Genomic DNA, 18,819 nt, shown 5'->3' with positions numbered 1-18,819 from the left:
TGCATCTATTTTCCGGGGTGATCTGCGGACATGATGAATGCATGCTTGGCCACTCCATGTTTCTGGAAAGTCGTCAGGGTTAGTCGATCCAGCAGCCGTGGGTGACAGCCAGGCGGGTCGCCGTTGGGTCCGGACAGTCCAGTCTGCCAGGTGCCCCTCTTAACCCGAGGGGCATACATGATCTGGCCGATCTGACCCCGTGTGCCCTTGCAGGAATTCCTGTAAGACACCCTGTCTCCCGACCCGGGTTGACGAGGCCACACCTTGGTGCCTCTGAGCCCGGACGTGTGTGTCAGAAGCACTCCATGCCCAGATGCCAGGTGACCTGGGTACGTGCGATCAAGTTTTGGGCTGTGCTGGTCTGATTATATTTATGGTGTTAATGGTATGATGTCCCCTGAGGATCTCGGTGTACGTCAAGGGATTAGGGTCCAGAGTTGGAACGAGATGACAGGCGGTTATAGCTCCCAGGCAGGCCCTGCGCAGTTAATGCCCCCAACCACGTATCCATGTATCCCTGTATAATCGCCCCTGTTTAGATCCCCACATAATGTCCACATCCATACTCATGACTCCCCGTGATGGACACATTCAACCCAATGCTGTATGACGGTTCTCCCGTTCCCAATAGGGGCTTTTATCGAGAATGGAAGTGAAGGCTCTGCATTTCTAGTGCTTTACTTGCTATACGTCAGGTGGGATTTGTCCCATGGGTTTGCCCCTGATTTTTGGTCACCTGTTCAGGCTAGCTGCTTAAATGCTCCGCAGTCAGGCACCGGGAGCGCAGTCAAGGATTATTATCTTGAACTACGTTAATTAAGGAAGTCCACATCCGAAATGTCATTACCACGTCTGTGTTCTATATCTCACTGACTTATATTGCTTCTAATTCCTGATTTTTTTTTATGTAAAAGATGAATGACCCATGTCACAATATCGGATGCTTTATTTCTTGCATACTTGCGTTATTCCTTGCTTGATGTCTGAAATCCGTTTAGTGAGTCTGAGTAGCAATCTTGCTTTCATCAGGATGAGAAGTGGGTTGAAGAGGTAAATTGCAATGGGCTCTGTGGGCGGGACAGATGACATCGTGACTGGGCCTTTTTTAGTAAGCCAGAGACAGTGGTGTATTTGCTTTCTGGTCGTGATGGAGTGGGGTGAGTTGGGGCTAAAGTGCAGTTCAGGTGTTCCTGTGGTGTGCAAACCTGCAATCTTGCGTCCTGCACACACAAAAACAAGCACTTGTTTCCAGCGTCACAAAGAGAAGGTCTCCCAGGGCCTGTGGCTCCAACACCAGTCTGCTGATGGCTTGACTGGCCTGTTGTCATCACCGCGGTGACACCATTCGTCCATGTCACGATGTCAGATACTCGGTAACCGAGCCGACGTGTCCGTTTATCTTGGGCACAGGAAAAAACAGCCATATTAATAACTTAACCTTCAGAGTTAGACATCCTAGTAGCTGTGGCAGTGTTTGAACACCAGGGGGCAGCACAAGCTCGACTGGAATGTAAGGCACCAGGCAGGCTAACAATATTACACCTCTCAAGCTCGTGGCTGAAGGTTGGAACCCAGCTGGGTAACTCATTCAGTTGTTTGCTTGTTGCCTCCCCCCTTCTTCTCACCCGGCGTTTACACAATCAGCAGCACCTGCCTTTTGATAGTGGATTTGCCTCAATTGACACGCAAATGCCTCAGTATTAACTTCGGCAAGACAAGGGACGTCCACGGGACCCCGGCTGGTTCCTCGTGAGCCCCGCGGCTTTCTCATCCGATGTCGACTAAGAGAAGAGTGTCTATCCATTACGTGCGCACATGCGACTGTCCATGGCGGGAGGAGCAGCCTTGAGAGTCCACTGGTTGTTATGACAACGGTAAGCAGAGCGATCAGCCTGGCACCAAGGTGCTGTGGAGTGTCCTCGCTCAACCAGCTGCCTCCTCACGCCGTTCCAGTGAGCAGATCTGCGTAGAGTAATCATGTTCCTTTCTCGGAGGATGAGCCCTTCAGCGTGATGGTCAGACTGCAGCTAGCGCTATCCTGCAACACCCCCCCCCCCCCCAACTTCACTCCTCAAAGGCAGGGCAATGGGAGCCTTGTGGGTGCGGCACTCACTGCTGGCAGCCCACCAACCTGAAGCGGGCACTAATGTGAGCCGATGCCCTGGGCATGTAAGCTGCGCCTGTGAAGCCACCACCACTGGCAGTTCATTGTGCAGTGCCGTGAAACGCGTGGCCTCTTTGGAGATCACGGTGTCAGGTTACTGCAGCGTTCCCACACTGAATGTGGATGGGTATTGCGGTCACCAGCGCATCTCATTGACGAGGGAGATGATGTCAGTAGCCTTGGATGGGAGGGGGGGGGGGGGGGTCTCCCTAAAGCCCCTCCTTGATCTGTCATCTTTGCAGTGGTGGCTTCCGGTCCTATGGATTTATCTGCTGCAGTTTCCCCCTATACTGCTGAGCCGCGGGTGAAAGCTACTGAAGTGTGTGTGTGTGTGTGCGCGCGCGCCTGATGAAAGAGAGGAGCGATCTTAGGGGTGTGCTCCCAACCCCCACCTTTCCCCGGTACTGATGCTTGGGGGGGGGGGGGGGGGGGGAGGTTTGCTGCAAACTCCCAGAGGGGCGGCACCTTGCATTATAGCCTTTCGCAACGGTGCCTCCTGTCGCTTAGTCTTGCTCCGGTGAGGTGCGGTCTGTCGAACCGGAGGTCAGGTTCACTCCGTCCCAACACTCAGCTCCAATGAAGACCATAATACGCACTCCATTTAAAAAAAAAAAAACACATCAAACCCCGCCCCTAATGGACTCTGATGAAAAGCTGTATTAAGTGTTTGGCTTTTGAAAGCTCTGAGGTTTTACCACATTTTCAGGTTCACTGTTCAGAAAACCAGCCCAGAGGTGTTAAAAGGCACACATGTGGATCATATGTATGGTGAGTCACCCAGGTGTGCAGTTCCACCTTGAGGTCTCACAGTCTGCCCCTTTGTGCCCATATATCTGTTCATCTGAGTGCATGTCTGCTGATGAGTTTATCTGCATCCGTTTGGGGTATCTGCACCAAGATACCCCACATCCCTATGCCACGAGCTGCCACCGTCCCTTGCTGCCCCCAGCTTTGGGTCTCCGGCGGATCATTGGCGTTGAACAGTTCCGCTTCAATGAGGTCCACTCTTCCCCTGCACAGCCTCCCAATCCCAGTGCTGATTCTGCCTTTGTTGGATGTGAGGGAGACCTTCGTTCAGTCTTCCTCTCTGTTTGTGACGGGGACCTTGTAGGTTCATTAGGAACATCACGCTTTTGGTTGATGGGGCCTGATAGACCGCTTTCTGTCTTCCCAGTGGAGAGTGACATTCACCGTCCTCCTGCTCCAGTGTGTGGCCTCCACGATGGGAGCGGCAGCCTTACCGTAACCTTTTCTGAGGAACTTTCATCTTCCTGCATTCCACAATATATCACCCTAGCGCTTCCTTACCTTGGCGCTCTTCTTCTGAGTCTCCTAAATGAAGTCCACATGTGTAAAGCATCCAGATGTTCTCCACAACGACGTGACCAATAGATGATTGATAACGGCAAATGTTGCCACCTCGCGCTACAAGATGTTTATTCCGCTGCTTAATATCAACAGTTGGCTTTGCTTGTGTTGTGCGTGTGTAACATGCCGTGTAATAGACTCTTAAACACCCTGGGATCTCTGCACATTTAGTGGTAATGACTTAAAAATCAGCCAACGTGATTATGCTGTACCGCTGAACGTAGAACATTGTGATACTTACACTGGCAGACTTTCTGACGTTATGGATAGGAGTGTCTCAGACCTCGACGCAGAACAGAGATGGTCACCGGGTACCGCTGATACTCTGAAGCTACAATCTGGGCACATCTGGATAGATGTAGAGCATTGCCCCTTTACATCTGGGTCCGTTAGGTTTTCCTTTGGGGTCTTTGAATGATGAGTCTTGGGTGCAGTGAATATCAGCTGGAAATGGCCGTGGTGACGAATACGGTGTCCAGCCTGCTCTCCGTTTGTTTCCTGCATCCATTATCACGGATGACTCGTCCCCCATGATCACGCTGACCCACACCGATTCTGAGAATCGGACCCTGCCAGCTATTCCCTTCTCCCATCATTAACATGGAGAGACCAAGCTGGAAGCTGGAACCCATGCTGTACTGGGGGATGGTGGTTTTTGGGTAGAGTGCATGCTGGGTAATCCTTCGACCATGCAATACCCTGCATCCTGAAAGCAGGCAGACACATACGGCTGGAAGGTACCCACGAGCCTGCTCTCTCGCGCTCTCTTTCCGACTGTCTCGCTCTCTCGCGCTCTCTTTCCGACTGTCTCGCTCTCTCGCGAGCTCTCTGGCTTGGCGCCCCCTCTCTGTCATTCTCGGCCGTCTCCTTCTCCTGATCTTTCTGGCTCTCCGCTGAACTTCTGAAGAACTTCCTGGCGCGTCGATAAATGCCTGACAGGGCCAGGGAGGGGTAGGGATCCATTTTAAAGGGGCCATAGATAAATGGGGATGATGACTTATTATGGGCTATTAATAAAGGGAATGATATCGCTCACTAGGGTTTAGCGCTGAGCCTCATCCTGTCACATGGTCTCACGCTGTCAGATGGGTAGGTGAGGATGGAGTCCCTCCCCTGATCGGTTTATTGTGATGGATAGAGTACCTTTGTTAATGTTTGTTTTGCTCAGGAAGCATGTGGGATAGTGAGATCAATGTGTTTGTGGGGGTGGGCGGATTTGCAGATGCCACCGGCCTGCAGGTGGGGGTTCATTAACGGCCCCTCACGCCCAACGCTTAACCGCTCCTCTGAGCTCTTTAGCATGATTAGTCTTTAATGAAGCTGCCTTTTATAATGGGATGCTAGACCCTCCCCCACACCTTCCCATTAGTTCCAGCAAGTTCTGTGTGGTGCTGAAGAAGTGGACTACCTGTGCCCTGATGTTTGGTTCGGCGCGAGGTGGGGGGGTCAAGGTTCAATGACAGGAGCCGAGTCGCTGACTCTCGAATGTAGCGGGCGGGGTAACCACACCCGGTCATCCCATCCTAGCAGGGACATGTGGAAGCTGGATTCATGACTCCTGCTTCCTCAGAGGCTCCCACCCAGCTTGGAGCGTGCCTGCCGGCAGTTGGGGGCGGGGCCTAGTAGTGCCCAGTGCGACGTGTCCAGTGGAGACTGACGCGGTCCGTCAGGGCAGAGCGACTTGGCCTCTGACAGCGATGCGCAACGGTTCACTGCGGAGCTGACAGCCCAGCCGCGCAGCTGAGCAGCAGAGTGGAGAGTTGGTGACGCCCACACCCCACTGTGGGTCTCAGTGCCTGTCTGGCTGACGGATCTGAGACTCTGAAGCCGTGTGTATGCGTAGGGGAATCACACCCAGAGTGACTCAGCTGATTGCGGGCTGCCTGGTTTCGCTATGTTAGGAAGCGTAATTTGTGGAGCCTGTGAGTCGATGGACCCCCTCCCCACCCCCCAGGAGACACAGCAGGCATAGAGGTGATCAGTAACGCGTGACGTGTGAATTAACGTCTCAGGGAATTCAACGTTAAAGGAAATCAGAGGTTGTGGAACGAGCCCCAGTCACCTTCCAAGTTCCAAAGTATCTTCTGGTTTCTAATTATTTCTGACGATGAATTCAGTGTTATAGGCATTTTGTTTGTGCGGCTTAAAAGGTAAAATACAATAGCTGATATTACCATCTGCTGCGCAGGAAGAGGTACCCCCTCTGCCCCCCCCCCCCCCCCCCCCCCACAAATGTTTGTGTGTGTGTATTTGTTGTGGGTAGTATCACAGCTGGGGACTAACACAAAGCAACTCCCTCAGTGTCTAAAAGGAACTAATTAATCTGTTTGGAACTTCAGAGAGGAGTTTCTGCATTAAAGGGCTAGAGATTAGGGTGCGTTTTAATTAAAACGGGGGTTCAGAGTGTCCTCCAGAGGACCGCACTGCAAAATGCCTGGTAACGGCAGGGACTAGGGCCCAAGCTTTATCATGGTGACATTTTTTCTAAAAATGGGTAGTCAAATCAAGATGGCGGAGCACGGGTTTGAAAGAGCGTCAGCCAAGAGTGGATCGGTTCAGCTGTGAGTGTAATAACCAGTTTAGGTTAAGAACACCCACCTTTCCTCATGGGACTTGAACAAGTAACCTTGGTATGAATAGTCTGTGTGTCCTTGAAAATTATTGACGACCCCCCCCCCCGACCCCCCAGCCAGACTATTCCCTTGTGAGGGAGATTGTAGTACTGGTGCTGTTTGCTTTGAGACTCCGCCCACAGCCACACCATGACAGGAAGCCCCGTCTCTCAAAAACCGGGGGGGGGGGTTTGAGAGCCGGGCTTTTGGCTCGGCGGGGGGGGGGGGGGTCTTGTTCCATACCCTCCTCTCCCCGCTAATTACAGGGAGAAGGTGTGTGTGTGTGTGTGTGTGTGTGTGTGTGTGAGTGCCATTGGGCGCCATCCAATCAATGCACGCTCCTGGGCCCCTGAAAAGCAATTACCACGCGTCATGGCGGGCCGAATCGGAGACAGATGGTGGGCCTGACAAAGTGGGGGGGGGGGCCTGCGGCCATGGCTCCCAAACGTCCATGGGAGTCACTTGCCTTGCGGCATGCAGGGGGTAAACATATCCCGGTTCTTACTGCCAGCTTCTCGCTGGTTTTTAGGCAAAATGTTCTAAATAGATGAAGAGCCCTCAACTGAGCTGTGACTGGTGAGACCTTCGGCCGCACCGAGCGACCTGGGAGGGGGGCCCAGCCCGGCAGCCGTCTACCGCTGCCCAGAGTCCAGCCAGCCGCTAGGCTGTTGCCTGGCAACTACACGCACATGGCGGAGACGGAGGCAGGGGTTTTGTGCAGGCTCTCGTTGTCGGGGCCTGGCCTTTGAAGTTTTCTGAGAGGCTGATCCACCAGCCCTCTTCCCCTGCCATGCCGCCCCCCCCCCCCCCCCCCCCCCCAGGACTTGCAGTCCAGGTCAAAAAGAGCCAACGTCAGGCAGAACCGAGTATTCGGGCCAGAATCTTTTCACCGGGGACAGTTTGGGGATGTGGAGCTGTCGGTGCCCCAGGAAGCGGACGCTGACATTGGGTTGTCTGGGGAAGATGCAGGAGCTGTACCCCCACCCCACCCTGCTTTTGTGTGCGGCCGCACACCCCGCGGGAGAGCCAGATGTCTGGCGGCTCGGCGACGGTGTCCGGGGGCGTGGCTGGCCTTGGGGTGGGAGGGGCGTGCCGTCTGCCTTGTGCGCTTCCTGAATGGCTAATCAGCCAAGTTGGTGCAGCAAAGCACAGATAGGAGTGGGGGTGGGGGCACAGAGGCGCCCGTTTCAGCTGGCCCTTGCTCATTTCCATACAGCTGGCTCCCAGTACCCCCCCAGGGCAGATGGGCTCTGTAGCTGTCACACCACGCCTATGTGTCTGGTTCACTGGGTTACCGCTATACTTACTGAATCATGCTCCTCCTCCTTCTCACCCCCCCCCCCCCATCCCCCCAATCTTGTTCCACAATCTGAGGTTAGGGTCCCAACAGGGGCCTTAAACCCCCCTGCTACCCTTGATCCAAATACACACCTAGCCTCTCCTTCGAAGGCCATGCTAATGGCCTCACCTGTGGTCTACCACTATCCCCCCCCCCCCCCCCCCCCCCCCCAAGGTCGTTATGGTGGGCCCCCCTCCCTCTCGGACTTTCTGCACCCATTCCCACATCTCCCGTTAAGCGGAGACGAGGCGTCACTTTAACTGCCGGACTGAAACGGTGTAGCGTTTTCAGTAAAATCCGCTTGCTGTCGATCTGTGGCACTCTGTGGGATAATTTGGCCCATTTTATCTTTTTTTGTAAAGGGCCTGTGTGTTTTTCTGGAGTGCTGAGGGCACCACCCCCATACCTCTCTAAAAGACATCCCCCCGCCCCACATTGGCTCTTTTTGGGAAAACCACGGTAACCTGGCTCACGGCTGGCCAACGCGAGCTCCTTCCAACGCCCCGATGATCTTTGACTTGGAGTATCTCTGGAGATCCAGAGCCCTGTTGGAACATGCTGCTGGCTCAGTTGAAGGAATGAGGGACGAGGTTGTGCCCGCTCATCTCTGTTGTGCCCCCTCCCTCAGTTGTTTGTGTCCACTTACTGTAGGCTGGGAATGAGCCCATCGTTTTTGGTCTCTCTTTGCTCTGGTCAGGCTAACATCTATGATGGGCAATAGAGCTTCTTCCCCACTGGTGCTGAATTTTAGAAATCTGGGGTGAGCCCCAGAGGCTCCCAGTCCCCCTCCCTGCTCCAGCGCCCCTTGTGTAGGGGGGGGTGGGGTGTGGTGGCTTCAGAGGCAGACAGTGACACTCAGTGTGTGCGACGGAGAGACTCCAGGGGTGCGGCCCTTCAAAAGGCTGACATTTCACTAAAGACGCACCGACAAAGGACGGGAGCCCTTCAAGATAGCACCCCGGAACTCTCCGGAACGGCACAATAGCGAGCCGTCATCTGCGAGCTCTTCATCACGAACAGACAATGCTATATTGTGCCGTCGATCGCGGATGCAGGAAGTCCGGGCTCCCGTTTCACGGGTGGGCAGGGTGGGGTCAGTCCCCCCCCCCCCCTCCCCACACGATGGAGACGGGCCAGGAAGCGACGGTCCCCGTCCGCCAAGCGAATCTGGCTCGTTGCGGCGTTCTTGGGCTCATCTTGAGGTCTCTTTTATCTTTCTTGCTTTCTTTTCCCCCCCGAGACTGACGCTTAAGAAGACAGTGTCTCATAGCAACGGCCTATCAGATGATGCGATGTCCGTCGCACTGAAGGACCTAGGGGGCCTGTTAAAGCAATGAAGAAAACCACCTCCTCCCCCCCCATGCCTGGTTCTTCTTTTGGTTTCCTCATGATGGGATTACAGGGGAGAGAGAGCAGGGCACTCTCCAGTGAAATAGCGGGTGTCTAACCGCAGCGTCCCGGGGGGCCGCCATTTAGAGGGTGAGAGGTCGTGTGCAGATCCTCCTGCTCCTTAAGTATACATGAACACTTAACTTTCACCACCACCCCGAACCAGTGTGTAGTAAATGCCTGGCGTATTGCCTGCCTTAGTAATGCAGAAGGAGTTGATATTAATGCTGTCCTATGGAGACAGGGAGAGGGGACCCGGATCTCTTCTGCCCCCCTACCTGTCCTAGTCTCTCATCGATACCTGGAATTTGGCATGGGGGAGGGCTGCTGCAGTGAAAGGTCAGTGCATTATGGGTATGGCTTTGCTCTGTGATGTGGCTCTTATCTCTGGTGCAGAGGGGGGTGGGGAGGTTCCTTCAGACCCCGTCTCCATCCAAGGTCCGGGTCACCTGACGCAGCGCCATGTTTGGAGCGGGCCCCGCGATGGGGCACGCTTGGTGACGTTTGAAGTGTGTGGCGGAGATGAGCGTTGTACGCGGAGGGTGATGGGGCAACCAAGGCAGAAGGGGAACGCGGCCCTGGCTCTCAGGGGACGCAGATCTAACGGGCGGGGCGTTCCGGTGATGCCGAGTCAACTTTGGAAGTGTGCTGTCACACGGACGGGGGTGTGTGTGCGCGTGTGTGTGTGTGTGCGTGTGTGTGTGTGTGTGTGTGTGCGTGTGTGCATGCGTGCACATGTGTGAAATCTGCCTCACAGCTTTATAGCTTCACACACACACACAGAGCTCACAAGCACTGCTCTCTGTCACCGTCACACCCACTCTAACCGCGTCGGCCTGAGAATGGTCACAGAATGATCCGGAGAACGCCAGGGGGCACGCGGTCTGTCAGGCCAAAGAGCCATGCCCGATGAGAACCACAGGAAGGTTAAACAAGGGCAGAGACACTGATGGGAGTGACAGACTGCGATCAACTGCTTTGGCCTGGTCCTCCATGAGGCAGAGAATTCTTGTCCACCTGCTGGGTGCCTCTCCATGACACCCCCCCGTTCCCTACATATTAGCTTATACTTACATATTAGCCTATACTTCAATCCCCCCCGCCCCCCCCAATCCAAGTAATTTATCATCCTCTTGTCTCATCGGGGGAAAACACTTAACTGCAGAAACGGTTATGGCGTGCTTTTTATGTAATATCGTTTGATCTTTTAAAGCCCGATTGTCTGTGGTACCCCGTCCTTCCTCTGGAGATCAAGAAGGGTCACCTAGGCATTGCAAACATTCCAAGGTCTCCATGGAAACGTCCGGCAGGAAGTCGCCGCGACAACGCTATGAATCGTCAGCAGGAGTCGTCGGAGTGTTTCGGGAGATCGCGATCCCGTCCGGAGAGGAAGGCCCCGTAGGATTCCTCGCCTCGACGTTCCCAGAAATGCGTGCCTCGCTTATTGTTAGTGGAGGGCCGAGGCTATAATTACGAGCTATTTTTACGGGATAGCCGTGGGAGGATGCGTATGCGACCGTCGCCGGAAAGATGGCAGCTCCCCTCTGAACGCCGCGGGAAAGGTTAGGCCGCGATGCGACGATGCACCTGATTGGATGGAATTAATGCAGACCGGTTTGAGGAGGGGGGGGGGGGGGTGCTCCCAGGTTTCCCATATTTCCCATATTTCATAAGGGTGCAGCTTGTAGCCTGGGGGGGTGGTCTCTGGGTATTCATGGGGGCAGGTGGAACTGGACCCCACCAGGAGGCAGGTAGGGTTCTGCTCCATTTTAGGGCTTTGGCGTTTCAGACAAAAGCAAATGGGCAAGTCCTGGGAGTGAGCTGTGAGCAGCATGGACAGCCGAATATAGAGTTAAGTGAGGCTGGCGGGGGGGGGGGGGGGGCTGCTGCACAGATCAGTGTCCTCTGGGCAGACAGGAGAAATCCTGCACTAGCCTGTTACTTTGGAATCTCCCACACCCAGTTGCAGAAGCGTCAGCCTGTAGACGTCTGCACTGACTGATACATGGCAAAGTGACTGTTTTAAGCTGATAAACCTCCTTTTATTAAGCACTGGTGCAGGACAGTTTAATCTTGTGATAAATTGGGGTCTTTCCTTTCAAATTTGCATACGTATTCACACAAATTACATCTAAAATATTCCACTGTCTGGGTTTAATTTTCCGTGGATTTGTAATCTCCACCTTAGTAGATTCCGTTTAATTAAACTCGGATGTAACTCTTAGAGTTTGGTGGCGGGGGGGGGGGGGGGGGACTCCAAGCATGAATATGGAGGATCCGTAACAGTCAAACCGCTGTATGGGTTACGGTGTAGCTGTGCTTTCTGATAAATGGTCGTCAGTGATCCTTCGCTTATCAGTGCACTTTACTCCCTTGGGACGCGATTTGGAGGAGTTTTCAGTCCCCTGTCGCCTTGATGGAGCAACTTGTTGATTCGTTTCTCTGGTAACACTTTACAATAAGGCTCCCTTTTGCCACTTGTAAATGCTAGTAACGCATTAATAAAAAGAAAACTGTTATAACTTGTTTAAAATTGTCTATTAACAATTTACAAAGTGTTATAACCTAATTAATAACCAGATTATAAACCATTCATAAATCCTTTATATGGGTAGCCTTATTGTAAAGTTGCACCGTTTTTCTTGCCAATAGATCGTATTTTCACACGTTAAGCTACTGACTAACGCGTGGGTCTCCGTGTCATTACCTCCCAGTGCAGTGTAGAGTCAACTGAGGTTTTTGGATTTTTTTTCCCAAAAGAACCGGGGGCTGTCCTCTCCCTGACCTGCTGGTAATCACACTTTGACGTTTCGTTAGAAGCTCAGTTCCGAAACGAAACCGATGAGATTTTGCTGCAGATTTCTCATGATAAAGGTCACTCTGCTTTTGAAGAAGCCCAACCTTTTACTGGCCACAGCGGGTCAAGAGAATGCGTGTGTGTGTGTGTGTGTGTGTGTGTGTGTGTGTGTGTGTGTGTGTGTGTGTGTGTGTGTGTGTGTGTGTGTGTGTGTGTGCGCACGTGAGAGAGAGAGAGTGATCGAGAGCGTGAACTTGTTTTTGTAAGATGTCTTTCCTGTTAAGATGTATTAGTTGTGCCCTGTAAGGTCAGGTGGTTTCATTTGTCCCCCTGTATCCCACAATGCCGCGCTCAGATGTGTAAACAAGGTCTGCGCATCGTGAGAAACGTGCAGCTGCGTCTCCGCTGCCACCTGTTTCCCGTTTCGGGCGGGGGCAACGGGCCAGCCCCTTCGCAGAAGAATGCGAGGTTTTGTTAGGCCCATCTCATCTCGCCCGACGATTAAGGAAGCGAGGCGTTGGGAGAACGCCGCGTAAACATGCTACGCCACGTCACCTCACGGGGTGACACGGGGGGAGTCAGTCTTTCAGGAATGCGGATGATTTATTTTGAGAGACGTGTCGGTTTAGATTTTTGCTATCCTTATCAGGTTTTCACGAGCGACTTCATTCCTCTGGAGTCTGCGGTTGATAAGGGAGAAGTTTGTTCTCAAATTTTAGTGCCGCCATAAAGTATGACCTTCACAAGCTTTGAGCTGGGACACAAAGGGCCTCTTTCGATGCTCCTTGGATGCTTTTTTCCTGTTCTTTGTCACAATAGTTAATAGCAAATTTATTACAGCTCTGTATTTCTTCCGATGGCACGGAGCTTTGTGGCTTGGCGGAGCCGGAACGGATGGTTGCTACACTCACGCCCCCCCCTGTAGCCGGCTGCCTGGGAATCTAAGTGGGGGGTTTCCCCCCCCACCCACCCCCTGGCAAGCGGACCCCTTGTGATCTTCCGTTTGTCAGCCTCGCGGTCGATGCCATACGGCGGATCGTTAAGAGGCCTTCGCGGTATCAAAGCCGGGGTCTTCACTGTCTGCCACTGCGGGGAAAATGGCCCAAAAGCAAACATTAGCACTGAATCTCTGCCAGCACCACCGGCGCGGAGAGGTGAACGTCGGACACGGCGGACATAACGGGCCCATTAGCTGCTTTCGTTAAAACAATTAGAGAAACTCTTGAGCTGTGAGACATCGACAGTGATCCGTTTTTGGCTTCCAAGGAGAACTGTACAGTGTCCATCTTGCCTCATTTGTCCATTTCCCCAGGGGGGAGGTTTTATTTCCGATATTCGGCGCTTTGATCTCTCGTGATTAGCGTCGCGTACGCTAAAGCTGGCTGCCGAGGCCGACTTCCTGCGCGCCCCTGCCTCGGCACGCCTCACTTCCTTGCCGGCCCACGGCACTGCGGGCCCCGGGTCACTGAGTAGGAGGACGAGCGCGGTGCCGGCCGTCTGCCCGCGAGCAGATGGCGCCGCCCGTGCTTCTCGCGGGGCGGCAGCATGCGTCCTGTCCTCTGTCACTTGAATGTCAGCCGTCCCCTGGCCCACGGGATTAACGACTCTCTACCCCGAAGACGAGAGAAGCCACCCCGGTATTTGGAGATGTGCTGGCAATGGCTCCGCCGCGCTTTTGGAATTTCAAAACTATCTAGTCCTGGTTTTAAATCGCAGGGGAAGCCGAGAGGATCCATCCTCCACGTTCTCCCTGAAATGAGCGGCCCATTTTTCCGTGCCCGGGAACTCCTCCCTTCACTCCGTGTTCAGTGTGAGGAATGGCTTCCGGAAGGCCGTTACGGTTGGATCCCAAGATCCAGGGCTCACACGGCGTGTTATCCCGGTGAAAATCCCCCGGAATCATCCTTGGGATTGAAGCCCCTTTTATTTCATGTGGCCATCTGCCTGTCCAGGTGGAAGGGGCCTCCTGTACACCCCCCCCCCTCATTGGTATGTATGGGGGGGGGGGGGGCTTGATTGCCTTATCAATGCAGCGGTCAGTGTATTCATGCCTTGAAGGTGTGCATCACACAGGATCCCTGGCGTTAGAGACAGGGGCTGAGGCAAGCTCGACCCCCCCCCCCCCCCCCCCCCGAAGCCCCCATCTGGCCCGGGGGGCTGTGAGAACAGCTGGCGTAGCACGTCGCCATGCGGTATGAAGGCGCCAGCGAGGACGAGCAGCGCATCTCCAAGGTCCCCGGGCTCCGTTCCCGCATGCCCGGCATTCCTAAGCGCTGTGCAATGAACGAGGAGCCTGGGGGGGGGGGGCAGGGTCAGTGCTTTACACAATAGCCTGTAACCCCCGAGCCTCCCTCGTCGTCGTGGTAACGGAAAAACCAATGCCCCATCATTGTGTGTGGGTGTGTCTGTGTGTGTGGGTTCTCAAGAACAGCTGCCCCCATTGCTTCCCAGTAACCGCACATTAGTACCATCATGCTGTCAGAACGTGTGAGGAACAGGTGAACGTCGGATCAAAGGCCTGGTGTGGAGATCCAGACTCCTCCAGTGTGTCTCCGTGTGTCTCTGTGCATTATGTCATACTAAGAAGAAGAAAAAAACTCAGAACGTGCTGATCATGAAGGGCGGGGGGTTAGTCACTGATAACTTCCAGATGCCTTTCAGTACTTCTGAAAGGTAGCAGTCTCTGGTGCCCCCCCCCATCTAAGCCCCCTTTAAATGGGCGCTAGATGCCGGCGTGCGATTGTTGGGGATGGGGGGGGGGGGGGGGGGGTAACACGGAACACCTGTGCCCTCTCCCTGCGCCCTGCCCCGGTGTGCCCGCCCCGGTGTGCCTCCTCTGCCCCACGGTACTACAGGTGCCTGCAGATTATAGGCGGAGAGCGGCTCCGTTTCTGTTTACCATTTGTTTACCTCGACGTCACCAGCGCGAAATCCGCTTTGGGTAGCTCTTCTCGTTTACGGTCACGACACTGTTTACAAGGTGTTCGCCGTTGCCGCAGACCACTTACAGCCGCTATCGGGGAAGACCTCCGCGGGCGCCGTTCGATCTGTTATCCTGGACTTCGGCCCCTGCCAGAGGACTGACAGATCAAAGGGATTCCTGGCCCACAGGTCCCAGGGGTTGATTTGTATGTTGCTCTGCAACACGCGCTGTCATCTTGGCAGAGAGGTTATGGGAACAGTCTTTCTGCTTTCAACATGCCCCGACATGTCTGCAGAGTCCTGCTTTTGTGGGCAGCTCCTGCTTTTGCAGGTGTCCTAGTATGTAGCTCACGTTTATTTCCCTCACGCTACAGTAAAGTGTCACCCCCACAAGTTCCCTGTGTGCTTTATTTCCTCTGGAAATGTCCCTGCTCCTTCGTAAATAATCCATAACCAAGGACAGAGCTCCGTGACTCTGCGAAAGCGGCAGAAAGTTAATAAGGGGAATCTTGTTCTTTTAAAAAACCTTTCATCACTCTCTAGGTGAGATACTGATTAACTTAGGTTTTTTTTTTTTTTTTTTTTTAAACTCCCGTCATTCCATTTTCTTTCCTCTCGCGGATATTCATTTGCATTTTAGAGAGCAGACCACCCTGCCACTTAAAGAGCTTCAGCACCTTTTTTCCATAAACCACAACGTATTATGTCACAAAAATAAACTAAGGACCCTTATCCGTAGGCAATATATGCACACAAGCGTATGCAAGTACCCGCCTACACTCAGATACGTCTTACTTATATACGTGCGTATTAAAGCTAGCATGCCAGTACTGGGAGCGTGTTGCATGACAAAACTGATTGTAAATATGGGTATACGTTGTATTCGCGTATTTACACGCTTGAAGCATTTTGGCATTAAACATTTGATTTTGTGACGAATTCGTGCCTCTTAAACGCCCCCTGATCCTTTGAGGCGTGCTCCTTTAAACCTTAACCACTTATAAACACCCCTCATGTCGCTCCGCTCCAAAACACCGTAAAAGCTCTGATTATAAAGCGGGCACAGAGACCAAAAATACCATCCGCCCAGTGACGAGGAAAGAGAGACGGGGGCGGGGGGTACCGCTCGGCTAGGGTGGGAAGACGGGCAACAAGTGAGAAGCTCAGCTCTGCTACGCTCCCCCGGGCCGGACGCCCGTGTGCGCACTGCTGCCGCTCCCGCCGCGTTGCGCTGCGCAGCACCGCGGACAGCCGGACTGCACCATCCGGGCTCTCACCGCTGGGGAAGATGCAATCGGATCCCTTCGCAGAGTCTCGTAGTTGCGGCTCGGGATCGGGCACGGTTTTCCGGCCCCCTATCCGTCGCTAGAGCCGCTTCTGTGTCTCTCTCTCTCCCTCTCTCTCTCTCTCTCTCTCTCTCTCTCTCTTTTAACCCCCCTCCTACTCCTATCATTTCCTCGAGGGCTGGCAGTCGGGCGAGCTCTGCCGTATCGGCTAGTCACGGAGCTTCAGCTGGAGTGACACGGCGGAGATTTTCCCCCCTTTTTCATTTCCTTTTTCCATTTTTTAAATTAATTTTTTGAATCCCTCACCGGTTCGGCTACATGCCGGAGCATGTCCACATCGGAGACCGTGTCGGATCCGCCTGAGAGAGAGCCAATCGCGCGTTGTCAGAGAATACCTACCGGGCTGAGGTACCGGAGCTCCGTCTGCAGGGCGTGAAGAAGGGCACCGACCCAGGATTCGCCGCCATGGGTTTCTACGGCACTTTAAAGATGATTTTCTATAAAGTGAGTAAGGTGGGCGCTCTGCGGCTTTTGTCTCTTACCTGCAGCACGCCTCCCCAGGCTGCTGTCGCAGTGTTTCAGCTTCCTTTTTGGCGTATTTCGGTGTGACTAATGCGAGCGCTTCCCGTGTCTCCAGCCATTTCTGATACGAAGCGGATACATTTACGATCGCGCCGGCTTAAGGGGGACACATGGAGCGGAAACCCTCGCATTTATGTAACATGCAATCTGAAAACAAACTGGGCGATTTTCGCCTCGTTTCCCATGTAACTGTAAATAACAGTGACGCTTGCCCTCTTTAAAGCCGGGCTGTCCATGGACACATTCTCTCGGTGCTTTTGCAAAACACCGCATTTCTTCTAAATTAGCAGATCTTCCGGCTGAGTTTAAAATAAATGTTGTTTTGTACGCCGAATCAATGATAGGTTAACGCATCGGACCGCACCTGCATGGCTGTACCTACGAGGCTGCGGATTGTGGCTTAGGAAGTGTCCGGGACGGATCCAAGCCGCCGTTTGTAATGGGGCAAAGCATGTTCCACTGCGGATATAAATGGGCGTAAATCGCGGAACCTGGTGCGTGTTTGTCCAGGTTTTGCTCCCTGATTGACGGAGCTGAATTTCGTCCCCATTGCCTGTGTGTTGTGCTTGGGAACGTGTGTCAGGGATACCCGAGTCTGTAAGTGGGTTTAATGGAAGTGTTAGCGGGCATACAAACAGTGCCGATAATCCGGATAATGGGTTGCCGTGTCAGTACCGGGCGAGTCCGCCGTGAGGCTGACAGCCATCCCGGCGCTTGTACTCGGTAAAACGGGAGCTTTTTCCGCGCTGCGGGGCGCCCTCCGATCCGGGTGTTTGGGAACAGCGCTCAAGCCTTTTAAGCGGTTAACTTAGTCCGCGTTTCTTATTATGTTAGGTCATATCTTTATGCTCAGGAGAAACTGACGCTAAGCGCGCGGTTTTATCATGCTATGTACGAAATGTACTGGTCGCCGCAATAAAGTGTGTTTTTGTGTGTGAGTGCGTGTCAGACTGATTTGTTGTGGTTTTAGGGGTGTGGGGACCTAGAGCGTTTTTCTGGTAATTCCAGCGCATCTAATAGGGAGTGTAAAGGCAAGTTGCATTTGTTTGGGTGTGTGTGTGTGTCCGTACACATACGTGTACAATATCCTGCGTACACTGTCCTATATTTTCTTGCACCTGTTTGGTTGAACTCAGATCGTAGAGTCATTCTGATTATGACTAATAAATCTTAAAATGTAATGAGTGATGCTGACTGCTGGTTTGGCTGGAATCTTGTCCTGAACTCCATGTACAATACACGCATAATATTTATTTTTATTTAACTATCTTGACTTAGGTTACAGGTGTGTAGGTCATTCAGAATCATGAAGGATTAATCAATGTAACTTATTTTTAGTTCCAAAAAGGCACCTGATGGGGGAATCGGGGGAAGTGGTGGTTTTCTGTAACAGTTTCTCGCAAAAATTAAAAGGTTAGTAATACAAATTGGGAAAACTACACTCTCGTATCCTTCGCCTGTGCAGTACCAGTAAGCTGGAAGCTGCCTTTCTGCTGTTACTGTCTGCTCTACATCTCCCAAGAGGGAGTGCGGGGGGGGGGGGGCTGTCTGATCAGCCAGGGTTTACAAACAACCCCTCAGCCTGGGACACCGGTGACTGGGTGTGCTTGGGCTCCAGCCCAGCAGATGTCTGCCCCCCTGTCACCCTGTGACTCTCTACCCCAACCACCCCCCCCACAGACACACACACAAACTCCCACTCCTCTTGCACCCTTGACTGCCATCACAGTGAGATCATTGCTCTGGGAACAGAAATGAGGTTTGGAAGGACAGAGCCCGGCCAGAAAAACCATGTAATAAAACAAACCACATCCTCAGAAGAAGGGGAAAGTATATAAAATGTGAGCTTTGGGAGTATTAAGTGTAGTGAGCGTCTCATTCTCAGCTGTCAGGTTTTTTTCTCGTCGCTTTTGTTAATAGTCACTTAGTAGCCTTGTTTGCATGATGGCACATAATCAGGGATACTCCCGCCTCCCCCCAAGAGTCTTTATCAAACCCGGGTGTGGTCACATGTAGAAACAGCCCCCCCCCCCCCCCCCATCGCTGAGGCCAGGTGTTCTTGACACGTTGATGGTCTGGGTGAAATATTTAGTGGTGCTCGCTCTAACTCCAGGGCAACGGGAATGGATTCAGACCTTGTCAGACCATCGTATACGCATCACGACCCCCCCCCCAAAGAGATGAATGGCTTCCATGGTGACACCACAGCTGCCTGGCTCTGCCGGGAACGTCAGGAGGTTTCAGCTCCTTGGGTCTGTCCCGAGTAATATTGTTGTGTGTATTGGTGGATTACATAATTAATCCATTGGGTTCCCAGTGTGTTCTGTAATAATACATGTTTGCACTGTGTGTGTGGTTTG

At 53.1% G+C, this 18,819-nt stretch overlaps 1 protein-coding gene across 2 annotated transcripts in view; it reads left to right on the top strand.

The window, feature by feature from the left end:
- Positions 1-18,819, top strand: part of fbxw7 (F-box and WD repeat domain containing 7) — a 45,110-nt gene that overhangs the window by 10,019 nt on the left and 16,272 nt on the right. The window contains exon 1 of one of the 2 annotated variants that reach the window (XM_072707621.1): positions 15,200-16,381. The exons of the other annotated variant lie outside the window; for it this stretch is intronic. Within the exon in view, the coding sequence (XP_072563722.1) occupies positions 16,343-16,381 (39 nt within the window). The 5' untranslated portion in view covers positions 15,200-16,342. Of the gene's footprint in view, positions 1-15,199; positions 16,382-18,819 lie in introns of those variants that run through there. 2 annotated transcript variants of the gene reach the window in all.

The sequence above is a fragment of the Paramormyrops kingsleyae genome, chromosome 25 (genome assembly GCF_048594095.1).
Source record: "Paramormyrops kingsleyae isolate MSU_618 chromosome 25, PKINGS_0.4, whole genome shotgun sequence".
Lineage (NCBI taxonomy): Eukaryota > Metazoa > Chordata > Actinopteri > Osteoglossiformes > Mormyridae > Paramormyrops > Paramormyrops kingsleyae.
Note: the sequence above shows the minus strand (reverse complement) of the source record. Positions and strands in the feature narration are given on the sequence as shown.